This window comes from Mizuhopecten yessoensis, unplaced genomic scaffold (assembly GCF_002113885.1).
Source record: "Mizuhopecten yessoensis strain PY_sf001 unplaced genomic scaffold, ASM211388v2 scaffold10591, whole genome shotgun sequence".
Taxonomy (NCBI): domain Eukaryota; kingdom Metazoa; phylum Mollusca; class Bivalvia; order Pectinida; family Pectinidae; genus Mizuhopecten; species Mizuhopecten yessoensis.
In genome coordinates, this window is record NW_018408623.1 from 1,553,254 (window position 1) to 1,568,727 (window position 15,474).

The window sequence follows — 15,474 nt, forward strand, 5'->3', positions numbered from 1 at the left end:
GTGTGGGGCCAGAGTGCACTACCATATGAACCATATGAAAAATCAAATTAAATCCAACATAAAAATAATCAGTTTTTCCAAGATTCTCATTTGTAATAAGACAAATCCATATATCTTGATTTAATAATAAGCTTTGTCTATCTATCTGATTTCAAAGAGAAAAAACTTAACAGAAATCAAACAAATTTCCAATAAAGACATTAAGTCAATGTACTGAAATGTGAACTTTATTTGTCCTCAGTACATGATTAAGTGACATAGATTGCTTTCTAACAGTTTTATCCCACCGTGCCCGACTCTGTGGGAAGTAACAAATACAAATGGACACATGTCCACATACAAAACATGGCTGTCACTGACTGGCCGACAGGGGACACAATCCTACCCTTCCATCATGGATCATAAACATATCTCGTGAACATGCAAGAGTATACAATATTAAAAGAAATGCATTGGGTAGTTCAAACCAATCTTGAGAATATGTGTAACCACAAGGGCATGTGTCAAATTTATTTCCTTTGTAAAACCTGCGAAAAAACAATAGTTGAACAAAAGACATTCAAATTATATTCAATATATATATACAGTAGTTCATGAGACAAAAACAATTTCATTTTTTGTCTATATTGTAGATTTTTTTTACATCCAGTAAGTTAAAATTGAATTCATCAAAAACCAGCTTCCTAATTTTGTTGTAAACTTTCATTGCCAAGTCAAGGAAATTATATATTACAAGCAAACATAACTGTAGTACCATGTTGCAAAAGCAGCAAGGAAACAACTCAACTAATAAGATGGTGCAAGCTGAGCTCCAAGAAAATTGGTGGTACAGACATAAGTTACTCATTTATCAAGTAAAGTTCTAACTATGTGATTTAACCAAATATCACCCAACATTGTAGTTGTTCCCTGTCGGACCTATCAAAAATAGCACTGATAACTCAAGCCAGACTTGAATGATCACAGATATCAGAAAAAACAGCCACCTTCCACAAACAGCACATCATGGATTTACAATGTTTAGTTTAAAACCTCAACTGGTTGCAAGTGACAAGTGAATACTAGCATCCAGAGTTGCCTCCCTCTTTGTTATTGCTACAAATTCAGCATTTTACCAAAAATATTAATGATGTTTACATTTGAAAAAGGATTTTACTATCGTACAGCGATACCAATTGACCTTCCAAAAAATATAAAAGCTTGAAATGTTCTAAAACCTGTAACATATACCTATGACTGGTAATGTTTTGCTTAACTGACAATGTGTTAAAGTCTCAAAAAAAGGTATGCAACGATAACACTGTAGTAGGACAATTACTCAATGAGTGAACCGAGATGGATCAAACGCAATCACAGGTATAATATATCGGGTGGCAAAACTGATTAAAACACAAAGAGGAGCATGCAGCAGTGTTGGTTTGATCTATGTGCTGTATTAGGGGATGGCTGGCTCTGTATATATCACACATTCAAAATAAATAGTTCTTGTAAACATAAAGAAACATTTAACCACAGTAAGGACGTAAAACTTTTAAATACTTCACATTTATAATCACCAAAAAAATTTCTATACCCAACCTTGCCAATGGTTGCCAACATACATAGCATGCTAAATGGGAAAATTCACAGAATTATTAAAATTTAGCGACTACATAGCATTATCAAACATACAAAGAAATAAACAAGACAATTAAAACTGATCAAAGACAAATATGATTACAGAGAAACCATCAGTTAGAAATGATAAAACAAATCCTATAAACAGCAAGGGGGATGGGGCCACACTCACACCTAATTAGTAAAATAAGCACTCTATCCTTGTGTCCAATCTCTCAACATTTTTGCGGAAATGTCTGCCACTCAATCATTAGAAAATGACAGTGTTATAGCTGATATTTGTACCATTTTCATCAAACTCTGTAACTGCATGCAACAGAATTTTACTAAATTAATATGAAAAGACTAAAGCACACGATCAAAGGTTTGAGTACTGTAATATAATTAAATTCACATGTATCCATACAACAAAATGACAATTTAAATCATACATTTCAACATTGTATAAACATTATACAATTGTAATTAGCACTTGCATACTGTTAAACAGGATATATTTTGACAAATAATCAGAATTCATCAGCTTTCACCGACTGTTTGGCAATAAATACAAAATAAATTTGGAAATAATCAAAATAACTTAAGATATAACAATGACTTTGTAAAGTCACCATATATCAGATTCTATTTCTATCTCACTTTGTGGATTATTATCAACAGATCCGTCAAAAATTGAAGAGCCAGAACTTAGGAAAGCTTTAAAAACGACTATGTGTTGGGTGCCTAGTCTAACAAGTAGTAAATGTAGTCAGTGTAGGATATACAATATAAACCTGCACTGCAGGAAAATGTCTGATCGAGTGGAACTTTGTTATTCCCGTGTCATATACACTCATCTTGAACCGCTCGTATTCTACATAGGTGGTTATATTTTTTTAAATGTTAAGATTTGAAATGTGTACATCACATATATCTTTGATAGGTGCGGTGCTATTTTCACAGTAATATAAAACAAGTACAAATTCCAGCAGTGTTCAAGTTAAGGTTCTGAGATTGTTTGGGATGTAGTGTTATTTCATTGGAAATGTTTTATGTTTATAAGTTGTGTGATACTACTTTAATGAACTATTTTGAGATACGTGTAGTTGGGTATGTAGTACTTTACTAGAAATGTTGAATTACGAATATTGGAAATATATAGAGCATATGGAAATATACCTTTCTCTCTCTTTATGTAGAGTGACAGTGCTAATCTATATCTAATCATCACAATATTTCTCTCTGAATGCTAATTTTAATATCCAAAATAGCAGAATGATCATGTACAGGCTAACAATTTGGGATGCCTTTATATGCTGACTTAAAAGGCTCAATCCATCGTCGGATACCCACGGTTGATTTCGCTTCGGTACTCACTCATCACCATGATCAGACGATGGGCTCAATCAACCCTCTACTCTTGTTATGAAGACTTTTTATCCTAACATTCACATAAACACAGTCACGAAACACACAAACCTATTTCATTGCTGCTCTGAGACACAGCGAAGAAACAGGTAGTTATTTCGTCTATACACAGTCAATAAACACAAAAATATTTCACCCTTTCACCAACAGACAGAGTCAGAAACAGACGAAGTGAATTCATTCTCACACAGATACAGTCTGAAGCATGCATAAGTATAAATGCAGATACAGGTTGTTGTAAATCTCTTCAGCTGATGATAAACTTGAAGAATGTATTTACATAGCAGTGGTAAACTAACATTACTACATACATAAACCTGTTACAGAACAAACGGTCAAAAGTATTCCAGTTTTACATTACCCAAACCTTTTTTTTGCGGAAAAAAAGATAATATCATTTATGTATGGAAAATATATACATATCAACTTTATTATTCTTGAGAAAATTACCAGATTAAACAAATTCCAGACAAACAAAACAGGATTTTTGCAGATCATTTATATTTCTTTAATAATTTTATAGATTGTATACTTTGCAAATGACCCTTAATGGGATACATGTGTTTATTAGGTTTGGGGTAACACTAAATATTGTCAGATTCAACTATATGATTACGGTTTGTGTCTATGAAAATAAAAAAATTGCCACAAGCGCTTGAATCAAAGAAAAACGGTTGAACAAGGTTCAACTGTAACAGATTAATATTTTGCACAGGCTCACGTTTTGCCCAATCAGAAGACTTGAAAATACAAAAAAAATCTTAAACAACTCCAACTTGTGTGACTTTATATTATTAATGATGTCCTTTTTGTTATGACTCTCCTTGTAATGTTAACTTTTCATTCTTGCTGGGGTAGGGGTGGGGGCAGGGTTAACAGATATATAGCAATCAGCATTGTACAAAACATGCTGTATTTAATGAAAAACTTCAGGACCCAATATAATCTTCCAAAGAATTAACTGAAAAACAAATTACTATTAGAGAAAAAATCCTCATTTTCAAGAGTGTTTATAAATATACAGACTTACCTCCCTTTGATTGAGTACATCGTAACAACAATGGCAGCAATGTCAAAGAAACTAACATTGCAAAGAAATTCACATCCAAATTTTCAATTAAAATTTAGAACACTCAACGAGTCTGGTACAAAAACAGGTATTCATCAGCAGTTATAGCGTCTATTAATTTTCATCCACACTTCCCAGCTTTAAAACTGAAAACTTGATAGGTACATATGCTAAAAAAACACCTTTATATTGTAGTTGGGATGTCTGAGAAATTCTCAACAAGACATATAACTAATAAAGTATAGTTTGAACCAATTTGTTTCAAGATACAGTTGTAGTTTCTGAATTTAATATTTCATCCTTTTACTGTGACAGGATGCCTAGGGGCCTGAATAGCTCTACTGCTCTTAGTAGATTCAAATGAATACAAAATATCTATAAGAGAAAAATGGTATAAGTTGAGAAAAATCATAGTTATAAATATTGTAGTAATAAAGTCTTTAAAACATTACCTTTATTCCTCTATTAGGACTAAAATCCTATGATCACCATTACCATGTTAATGGGTGTAGTCTATTTTCACTTTTATGTGTTATGTCCAGTCTTGTGTCGGACTACAGAGCCCTTTTGAACTTAATATGTTCTATACAAGATCCCTTCACATGTACCGAAGTAGAAGGAGTTTTACGGGTTTACCCATTTTCCCCCCAACTGGACCCTGTCCATTTTCACCAGGGGGACCACACCTGTTGTTAAAATGAATTTATGTCCTATAGTCTTGGGTTGAGGATGTTAAGACTCCACACTAAATTTAGTTTAAATCCATTGAGCTATTCTTGACTAGTAGTCTTTTAAATGAGAAGATCACAAAACGCTTTACCACGGCATAAGCTCATTTAAGGTCAGGTGAGCTAAAAAACGGATTTGTGTGTTTGAGACAACATCCAAACTGTTCACTGATATTTGCACTCAATAAATCTATGACTGGATATGTGCATACAGAATGAAAATGCAAAACAGATATATTTTTCACAATTCAAAATGTATAAACGGAGTGGTTTACCTGCTACCTTAGCCACAATTTCTTTTTACAAATATTAGGTGTGGTGTTCTCACTTGAACCTTCTCTGAAGAGATATTTTACAAAATGGAGAGCATCAACATCAAATCTTTTCGAAAATTCTAACTGGAGTTTGAGTGTTTCTTTTTCAAAAATATGTTTTTTAAAACTGTTTGCTAAAAAAAGGGATAAATGAAATCTGATCATATACATTGGACATCAACTAAACAAATGAAATAATTGACTAATCCTAACAAGTCCTTGGGGTATATGTTAGCTGTTGGGCCCCTGGTAACTTGAAGGATTACTCATGAAAGTCAGACCACTGCCGCTGGGGCCGGACCATGATGGCGATGAAGATGTGGTGAGGAAGGTCGAGGAGGAAGAGGAGACTGAAGAGGAAGCAGCTGCATTTTTCTTCAACGAGTCGAAGTATTCTTGCTGGGACTGAGCCATCACTTGGGCTAGAATGTCATCCTCGTTCCACTCTGGGTAACCTACAATATCTCAGTCACATTAAAATTTGTCTTTTATATCAAAACTTAACTGGAATTCTTTTTCAATAACAGGGACAGTCTGCATCTGTGTCTTTTCCATTATTGAAACAAACTGAAGACATTTTTTCATCTAGTACACACCTGTGACCATAAATGTAGGTCAAGGTAATTTATTTGAAAACATTTAATATCCTTCTTCCCAAACAAACTCCAACTTACATTCAATAACTCAAGGCCTTATAGATCAATGGAATAGGTTGTTTCGAGGGGTGGCGGGGGGTGGAGAAATCTGTTGGATTGATGGACAATGAATGATTTGCCATCTAAATTATTGAGTACTCTGTCAAAACAATTTAACTATCTGATGGTTTGTAGAAACTTTTCTTGTTTCAATTATAACATTAGATAATTTTTCCATGCAAATCAGTGATTCATCGGTATTGTGAATTTGTGTGAATGAAATATTTTTATTTTTCCATGAAAACACTGCTGTTAAAAGCACATTACAGGTGCACATTAAATTTCCTTGATCTATTGAAAAAGTTTTTATTATAATTCAAACAATGGATATATTTTCAAAAATAATAATAATGAATCTGTCAACTTCATCAAAGTGACAGCAAGGTGGTACTACTACAAAATGTAATATGTTAAGAAGAAATGTACTTTTGCAGTTACATACCAAACATGTTAGATGGGTACTGGTTCATGAGTGAACTGGTTTCTTTAAAGTTGGGGTTCCCTCCCACAGCACCTTGTACAGGTCCAGCTGTGGCCCCTAATACAGAGTGATCACTCTGGGGCTGAGGAGATCCTGAAGAGGAGAATGAAGAACATGTTCACATAACCTCCTAGTACTACTCTGTATATAGATATACCTTAAAATAACACATTAAATAATTAATACAAATTTTAATATTTTGTTTTCCATTTTTGAGAGTATAGTCTTGTACATATGTAGTTTTAGCTTGCAGCCATGAGTACATGCTTACCTGCACCAGGGGTAGGCAGTGTAGGTTTTGGTGAGGCCTGGTCAAGCCCTTCAGGTCGCTGGGGACTGTTTTGTGCTGAATTGGGGTTACTTCTTGCCCGTGGTGAACGTCCAACTCTCAGCTCAGCAGGAGTATTCATATACATAGCATCAGAGGAAGAACTACATGTTGCACTCGCGGACTTGGGCTACAAAATATGTTGTCAAAACTATAGCACTTACAAAGTTAAAAGATAAATCACATTTATAGATAAACAGGTTATTTTACTTAGAGCTGGAAAAAAAATCATGGAATTAAATAATTCGATTTATAACTTTTCTTTATCACCGAAACAAATTTATAAATCCAATTGTCCTGTTTGCTTGATGTGACAGTATTGACTTACTGTGTCCTGTCTGCGTGCTTGAGTCTCATTGTCTCGGAGCCACTGTAGGTAGGACTCCCTGGCCACTTGCTCCTCTATGGTCTCCTGGGTCACCTCCCAGTCAGTCTCACGAAGCTTGTCCTCCAACATACACTGCAACACAAACACACTCAGTGAATCCTAGTTTTGGAAGCACATTTAAAGGCAAAATTAGTTTTGGAAGCACATTTAAAGGCAAAATAAAACAAAGTAGATAGAATCACACAAAGTTTTCCCTGCTTGACCATGATGAAAATGTGATATATGGCACGGTATGGATTTTCTAATATTCTTGCATGGTTCAGAAGTTACGGTCTGGAAAGATCTCGAGGGACAAATGGTATAACAATCAGAGAGAATGAAAAAAATATAGCTTTTATTTTACAAAGTCCTGGGGGNCAAATAGGTTTCCAGTGGGAGTGGGAGTTGGTCTACATGTTCTTGTTTTACATTTACAAGTGGCTGTTTTAGAAGATTTAAAAAGGTGTTCAACTCCCTTTTCAAGAGCACACCTTTCCCTGCCAGCATTCAATGAGAACATGATACCCAGCACAAAGACACTGTAGTCATTACTAACCAAGATCAATTCATATTGAAGTCTTGATAAACATTAATGTTTAAACAATAACTCACTTATACAAAAATTTGTAAGTGAGATTGATACGACTTTATCAGTACCTATAACAAATACATGTCTCAGTCACGTACATCCATTGATCCATTAAGTCGTAAATGGTTAGATATCGTGCCATTGAGAATGTTTACTAATGCATTTACAGTTGAAAATTTGATAAAATCTGATATCTGCTTCAGGCCGAGTACATGCTATGCTACAATGTACAGGAAGGGTTATTGAAAACTGACCAAACAATGAAACATCATGATTTTCTAGCATTGTTGTTCATTTTTATCATTTCTTCAAGCCATGATTATTTCAGCGTAGCCTCACGCGAGATGTTGAGGTTTAAATCAAAATTCATGGTCAATATTTTGTAAAAACCTGTTTGTATACCTGTGTACATGTAGGCAGTCATGTATAATGGAGATATCAGGTACCCAGTCACAGTCATCAATGAATGAGAATTCAGGTGTATCAGATTTACTGTATTACGTAAGAATTTAATTGTATCATTCTTACTTGAGATAAAAGCACAGCAAACTTAAGCAGTTTTATGTTTCTAATTTGTTGACCTCCTAAACTTATCATCAGAAATGACAAATACTGTATCTGAGTCTGTTTTTAACAGAAATACATATTGACAATGAAATTGATGATAATTAAAACCATGCAAAAAATGCATGCTTTACAAAACCAGATGAATCACATAAAATGCAGAGATAGTGATTGGCTAGATCTACTTTTATCCACATGACTAAATATGACTGTGCCTACCTTTTCTAAATGAAATTTTTCTGATTGTTTAACTGCATCCCCCATAAGATTCTTATCTGCCAGCTGCAAAACAGAAAAGATGAATTAAGGAAAATTTCATTAGAACATTCACAAATACAATATGTGCAGTAGACTCTCTATTTAATATCTAGTGTTATTTCAACCACAGTTGTTATTGTAAACCAAAGGCTAATTTAAGTATATATCTGATACTTAACATTACATGTATGATAATGTGTGCTCTCCCATGTGAACAGTATTTTTTATTTACATGTAAAACTACTTTTGTTATTTACAATGGGAGTTGACAAAGAACTGAAATCTTATAATTCAAACTTTTTTTTTTTTTATTGTGATGGAGTCAATGCTGTTGATACTAAACATCGTGTTTAACCCACATCATAATTGTAAGGGTACAACTGTCAGGTATTTTGTGAAGGGTGGAGTTATATAATAGAACTCACCCCTGGCTGGAAGCCTGGCAGTCCCAGACCCACCCCGATGGTGGCCTTGCATGGGTCCACACATGAGTTGTAGTGGGTGTTTTTGTGATAACTAATCCGGATTGGTTCATTCTCTGTTTTGTATGTACAGCTAAATGTATTGATTGGTTCTGCAAAGAAAAGAAAAACACATTATTAAAAGTGATATCGTTTATATCTATCTTCAAAATACATGGCGCATTAATCACACTTATGTTTCAATTCACTAATGTAAATTTATGTGGCATGATGTCCCAACAGGTTTTTATCTACTTATGCATTGAGGAAGAAACAAAATATCCAAATCATGATTATCCATTAACATTTATATTCATCCAACTGAGCTCATTCTCAAGCATACTCGCTGAAGCTCAAAGTTTATAATAGAGAAATAACTTGAATTTAAATATTCAAATGATGATCTAAAATCATCACCATTGGACACCTTATACATCAGCATCAAAAACCACACTTAGTAGTTCAATGTGTCATTTACTAATGTGCACATCATTTGACATGAGAATGATACTGTTCAATTAATTCTTATGAAAAAGGTTTAGGATGTTTTAAAACACAAATGTGTGTCTGCTATTCTCAAGACAAGAATGCTGAAGATTTTATCATCAATCTGCTGAGTTGCTTTCATGAATAATTTCTTAAGAGGAGACTACTTAGTATCCATATTATGAAAGGTAGGGCAACAACCATGATTTATATGAATTCAACTTGGTACTGAATTTAACTTTGAATATGGGTGGAGTATTAAATAACCTGAAGTCTTTTGTTTTGTTTGGGGGTTTAACGTCTTCCCAACATCTAATTCATATGAAGACAAGTGCCTTAATTCCTAACATCTAATTCATATGAAGACAAGTGCCTAAGCCGAGGGGACACCGCCTAAAAATAATAAAAGACAGAGGTCCCAATATTACAATGGGGGTATAGCCTAGATCAGCGACAGTTTCTTCCCCATGCAGATGACAGAAAGCATGTGAGAAAAGAATGCACATCACAGTTTTGGCAGGAAAAAGTAGCCAGGTTATTATTTAATTGAAAGATGTTACTTTCACCAGCCACAGGCTGAAATATATGACCTTACCTATACTATACTGGTAAACTTCAATGGGCCTATTGAAGACTTCTGATATAGCTTGCATTTCAACATGGTTTCCATGGCAATGGTCCATTTTCTTGCGGTTTAGATATGTGTTGAAATCTTCAGTGATATATTGTGAAAAATAATCTTCATTTTTGCCCTGAAATATAAAGTGATTCATATAATCAAAGATTTAACATTATATCTTAAAAAATCCAATATACACTTAAACAAGGTATGTATTTAGGAAATATTCTAAATTTTGTTGTTTCTCAGTAATTGCAATGTAGTTTATTTACTATTGAATTGCAGTGTAGCTCTTCATTCCTGAATCCCAGATCCAAATCTGTGCGGTAATTAGTCACATCATCCCAACTTCCCACTCGATAAACAGCAACATTCTACAGGCAGACAGGTATGTGCAATCGTTTAACAATTAATGGAGTCCTTTACACGCAATATCTCCAATTCATATTTTAGCTGAAAGAGCATCAGAATTGATAGAAAGTCTGCTAGTATTCTACATGCAAATTTATCGCAAAACAAAGAATAAAGTTATTTTTCATGATCTTACCATTTGTTTCATGATATATTTAGTGTATACCACTAAACTATGCTGTTCAGTTAGTTTGCCATTCACCTCTCGTTTGGGAAATGGAGCAACATGTGCAAAAACATGTTCTAGAAACCAGCACATTGTACCTGCCCTGGGTAAATAAACATTTTGCAATTGCCCGATACTAAAACTGGTTGTCCTGTGCATTTGGTAAGTGGATTTTTACTCCCCTGAAGAGTAAGATGCATATTTGTAAAACTGAATGCTTAGGAGCCGAACAATTAGCCTGAAGATTCCGGTGATAAGGATGTAAACTTACCATGTAATCTACACATAGTTTCCTGACAACAGTGTGCATCTCTTGGTCCCCATATACCTGGTCAGCTGAAAAAGAAACATAACTTGTGTAAGTTGTTAGTTTAAAAGGAGAGACCACTATGTATTAAATAAATAATAAATAAATTGCATGATAATTCATATGTACATGATGACAAATTGTAAGTAGCAAACAATTGAATATTATGTATATTGATTGATTTTGATACTATTAATATATTTTATCATCCGTTGTAGTATTCAATTCCATTATTGTTGTGTTTTGATGTACCACCACACATATAAACATTCGAGCATAACAATTATCAAAGAACAGAACATGGTAAGTTCAATTTTCTGCATGTGCACCATTTAAACAAACAACTTTTGGGCCAGTGATTTTTTTGCTTAGTTGAACTGCCGAATACAGGCTGTATCTCCAAGCTAAAAAGAGCCTTATTTCCCCAAAATGACCAAAAACTTGGGAATATTCCCAATTTCAGTACAAATAATGCTATATTTTCCAAATTTATAAAGGAACAGGCTGAACATTGTAAAATTTACGTAACAAAAACACTGTGGGCAAAAGTGAAACATTAATTATAGTAATGTACATCTGAGGCCATTGGTTCGTGTATGTCATGTGTTGATGTAATAACGTTCAATATTCTTCACCAGTTCAGACTGAATATTACATATTCACAATATGAAGATATACTTTGAAATTATATGAAACTGCCATGCAAGGCTGTTACCTTTCCTTTAAAACTGTAACACCTGAAACACTTATAACAGCGAAGTCCCCTTTTCGAAGATGCCAGCATGGCTATTTAGTGACAAAATAAATTAGTTATGAAATGTGTATATCAATCTGGTTTGTGAAAAACATATGTAAACCCAGCTTGAATTTGCCCCACTGGATCCCTTCATAAACCAAATTAATATACAACAAATTCCTTCTATTTATTAATACTTCCACATAATAATAATTAACATACATATAATATTTAAACACAGGAAAGTTTGTGTCATAACAAATCCACATTTATACATACCAACTGCCCTGAACAGACAGGCTCCATCCTCAGCCATTTTCTTTATGACCCATCCCTTTTTATCTTTCATTGTTGCATCAAAAAATCTTTCCAGCTTGAACAAATGAAAAATACAGTAAGTTATAAGTATGGTCATGCTGTGGTAATAGTTATGACAAGTTACGATTGATTTGGTATTCACTTGCCATACACAGTTTATACATTTTTCGATTAGTTTTTCAAAGGTTTATATACTAGGAGAGTGATCTTGACTTAAACAGTGCTTCCTTGAAGATGCCAAAGAAGTTCAGGATTGACACACAAACTTAGAGTAGGTCCTACAGAAACAAACATTTTCTATTTGGCACATCTACATTTTGTTTTGTTGGGTTCTTTCCGTTTGGACTTTTATTGGTCAAATCCTATTAAGAACACCAATAGAAATCTTTTAGTATGGGACTCGGGACTCGCATCAATGTAGATCTACCACTGCAATGCACACAGTATTAAGATGGATTGAAATCAAAACAATGGACAAAAGACAAAAGAATATGTATGTAGAAGTGAAAAAATCCTTATGACCTTCAATTTAGTAAGACACATTCTGCATCTTTACCTTATATCAAATGATCTAAAGAATGCATTACCGAAACATCCTATCCAAATAGAAGAACATATTTGTACCAAAAGTCAGTACGCTTTGGAGGGATGTAAACCCAGACCTTCCTTCTCTTCGCATCTTATGATGGAGCCTTTGACTGAATTTATAATACATGCGGTAGAGTCAGGTTGAGATGCAAGTCTGGCGGAATTGCTCATAATTATAATAAGTCTGTCATGAATTCAGAGCCACCTTTGAGATAGGTTTGTATGAAAGTCCAGATATTTTAAAAATAAACTGATACAGTTGTAAAAGATGTGCATTGATTACTGTAGGTTGCCCAACAAGCGTCAGCTGTAGGGAATTTCCCGTTAGCTAGAGCATCTGACTGGAGAGCCATGGATCGCGGGTTCGAGCCCCAGCAAGGGCACTATCTTTATCACTATTCCTCGTCCTATTACAAATTTGTGCTGTTGACCCTCCCCGTTCAAGGTAGGAGCTAGAACCCTTGGCAAGGAGTCAAAGAACCTTGGTTGGTGTTAGAAAAAGAGGGGAATACTGTAAAAGATGTGCATTGATTTGTTGCCTTACAAGCGTCAGCTGTAGGGAATTTCGCTTTTAGCTCGGCAGTAGAGCATCAGACAGCCAATCTCAATGACTCAATCATACTGGACTGGGTCGATCATTGGCGACAATGTAGCTCAATAGGTAGAGCCTCTGTCTACAGTACAGAGGGTCTCAGGTGTCTAACCCCCGTCTGCCTGTTACAATATTGGCAAACTTGCAAACCCTTGTGTGAAGCACTGGGTAAATGCTAAGTAAGGGGATCACGGAACCTGAATTGTAAATAGTGTTGTCGTTGGAGTAGAAGACTTAGAAAAAGGAGAGAGGAATATGTAGCAGAACTGGACAGGGTTGATTGTCAGAGACCAGGTAGCTAAATAGGTAAAGTGTCCATCTAGAGATTGGTCTAGCCATTGCATTTCTCTCTCTCCTGTTATTCAATGACATTTCTGAAAACTTGATATTGTGACCATCAACGTAAACACAAGACTATTTATTCTTGTTTTGCTCATACAAATGTGTTATTTCCTTGGTATAATTCAAAAATAATTAAAAGCCCTAACGTTTTTTGTGATATATCCATTAAACAAATGCAAATCTGTTGGTAGAATTTAAAGTGAGCATCACCAGAATGCATCATACCACCATCACCCACAACGACACCAGAACAATTATTAAGGGTCCAAGGTGCGACAGAAATATGAGACCTTAAGCATCAGAATCATTTAATCTTGAAATGAGATCCTTTTGTGCAAGTTAGTTACTTAGTATCCTCGACAGATTACATTACGTAACCTAAAATGGTATTGGAATGTGCGAGAACCTATGTATAATGATCAACCCAATGGGATGGAATGTATGCCCACCTCTTCTATGTTATCAGTGGGGTACGAGGGAGGATTGTACTCGTCCTCACTGTTGTAACCCTCCTCATCGTACTCCTGGGACGGGCTTGCACCTCCTCCCTGACCGTGACCCCGATGTTTCCGGACGTTTCGATGGGGCGAAGACCTGTGTCGTCGCTTATTATGACTAGGGGCAGGCTCATGTCCTTCGTATGAACAACCTGCCTCTAGTGTGGAGGTATTATCGTCTCTAGATGTTGAAGGAAGCCATCTTGTGGGAGAGTTTCGAGTCCGATTTACTTTATCGTGTCGACTTTCTGGGGTAGATGGATGATGTCCTTTAGAATGGTCTGATGGTTCTTCATTCTTGTCTTTAGTTGTTTTCTTTTTCGGTAAAATCGTCATTTTATGATAAAAACTCTACACAACTTTCTTGAACACCAGCTTTTTCTCAGCTGTAATGTGTTGGAATGGAGTTTTCTGTGGAAATAATTTCCTTACTATGTTCTTTCCATCGTCAAATTACAAAAATATGGCGTCTGGCTAACAAGTTTGATCAAATTTGGTTTCGGCAGCTTCGCTCTGTTTATTAACCGCGGCATTCGCTACGTCACATCCATCAGGTTATCCGACGTCACGACAAGCTTTATTTTGATCGTGCAGTACTAACCTCGTTACCTCTTCCTCTTCAAAGCACAAACAAATTGCGCGAGGGAACGATAACAGTTGCTTAGTCTTGTTGTAGTTCGAATAATTAATTGTAGTATTTTTTTAATTTTTTTTATTCATTTTTTTTTTACATTAATAGCCAATATATATACATGACATATAACAAACATATAGACACACATATTCATACAATATCATTCCATTATCGTTTCATTACAATTATCATAAAGGAAAGATAGGAGTTTTACGTACAGTTTGAATTTCTCTGTGAGCTGTCAGTGCATGTGCTATATTTTACATTTAGATTACTCATTCTAACAAGAATATTTATGAACAGATAAATTACTTATGGTAAATTGCTCCAAATTTCATGTTTAGTTGTTTTTAGAAGCGTTTTGCCATTTGGTCCAATCTTTTTGAAATTAATTATAAGGTTGCTATTAATCTCTGGCCTATCTTCGACTTCTAGCAATATATTTTTGGGTAGCATATGTATCTCTTTATTTATTTTAAGAACAATAATGCAAAGTTCATTCTTGAGGTACCTTGATGTATAGATATATGGGGTGTTTTTTTTGTAGAGATGATCACATTATCCAATTTTCTGTTAATTGCATTCTGAAGATTTTTGTTAATAAATTCAAACGAAATGAATGATGAATTTAACGTTTTTTTAGTAACCTTTGGTATTTCTCACAGTTCCATAGCGTATGCTCTATCGTTTCAATGTATGTTTACTAATATTACCGTAAGGACTGTCTGTTACCAAACTTGAAATAAGAGTTTGTTGTTAGAATATGTATGATGATTAACCCGGAATTGAAGCCATTACAATTTTGTGTTATTTTGTTACAGAGAAAGGGAGCATGAAAATCATCTTCCAATCACTTTCATCAAATTCAAATTGTTCATTTGGCATTTCAGTAAAATGATT

General features: G+C 34.7%; 1 protein-coding gene across 1 annotated transcript; it reads right to left on the bottom strand.

Annotated features, from left to right (window-relative positions):
- Positions 1 to 211: 211 nt before the first annotated feature.
- Positions 212 to 14,460, bottom strand: LOC110461214 (OTU domain-containing protein 5-like). The gene is made up of 10 exons (XM_021514585.1): positions 13,893 to 14,460; positions 11,883 to 11,976; positions 10,832 to 10,896; positions 9,960 to 10,116; positions 8,843 to 8,991; positions 8,379 to 8,441; positions 6,968 to 7,099; positions 6,583 to 6,769; positions 6,273 to 6,404; positions 212 to 5,590 (listed from the first exon to the last, which is right to left on the bottom strand). Exons 1-10 carry the CDS (start codon positions 14,274 to 14,276, stop codon positions 5,367 to 5,369), a joined length of 1,587 nt encoding a protein of 528 aa, XP_021370260.1. The 5' UTR covers positions 14,277 to 14,460; the 3' UTR covers positions 212 to 5,366.
- Positions 14,461 to 15,474: the final 1,014 nt, after the last annotated feature.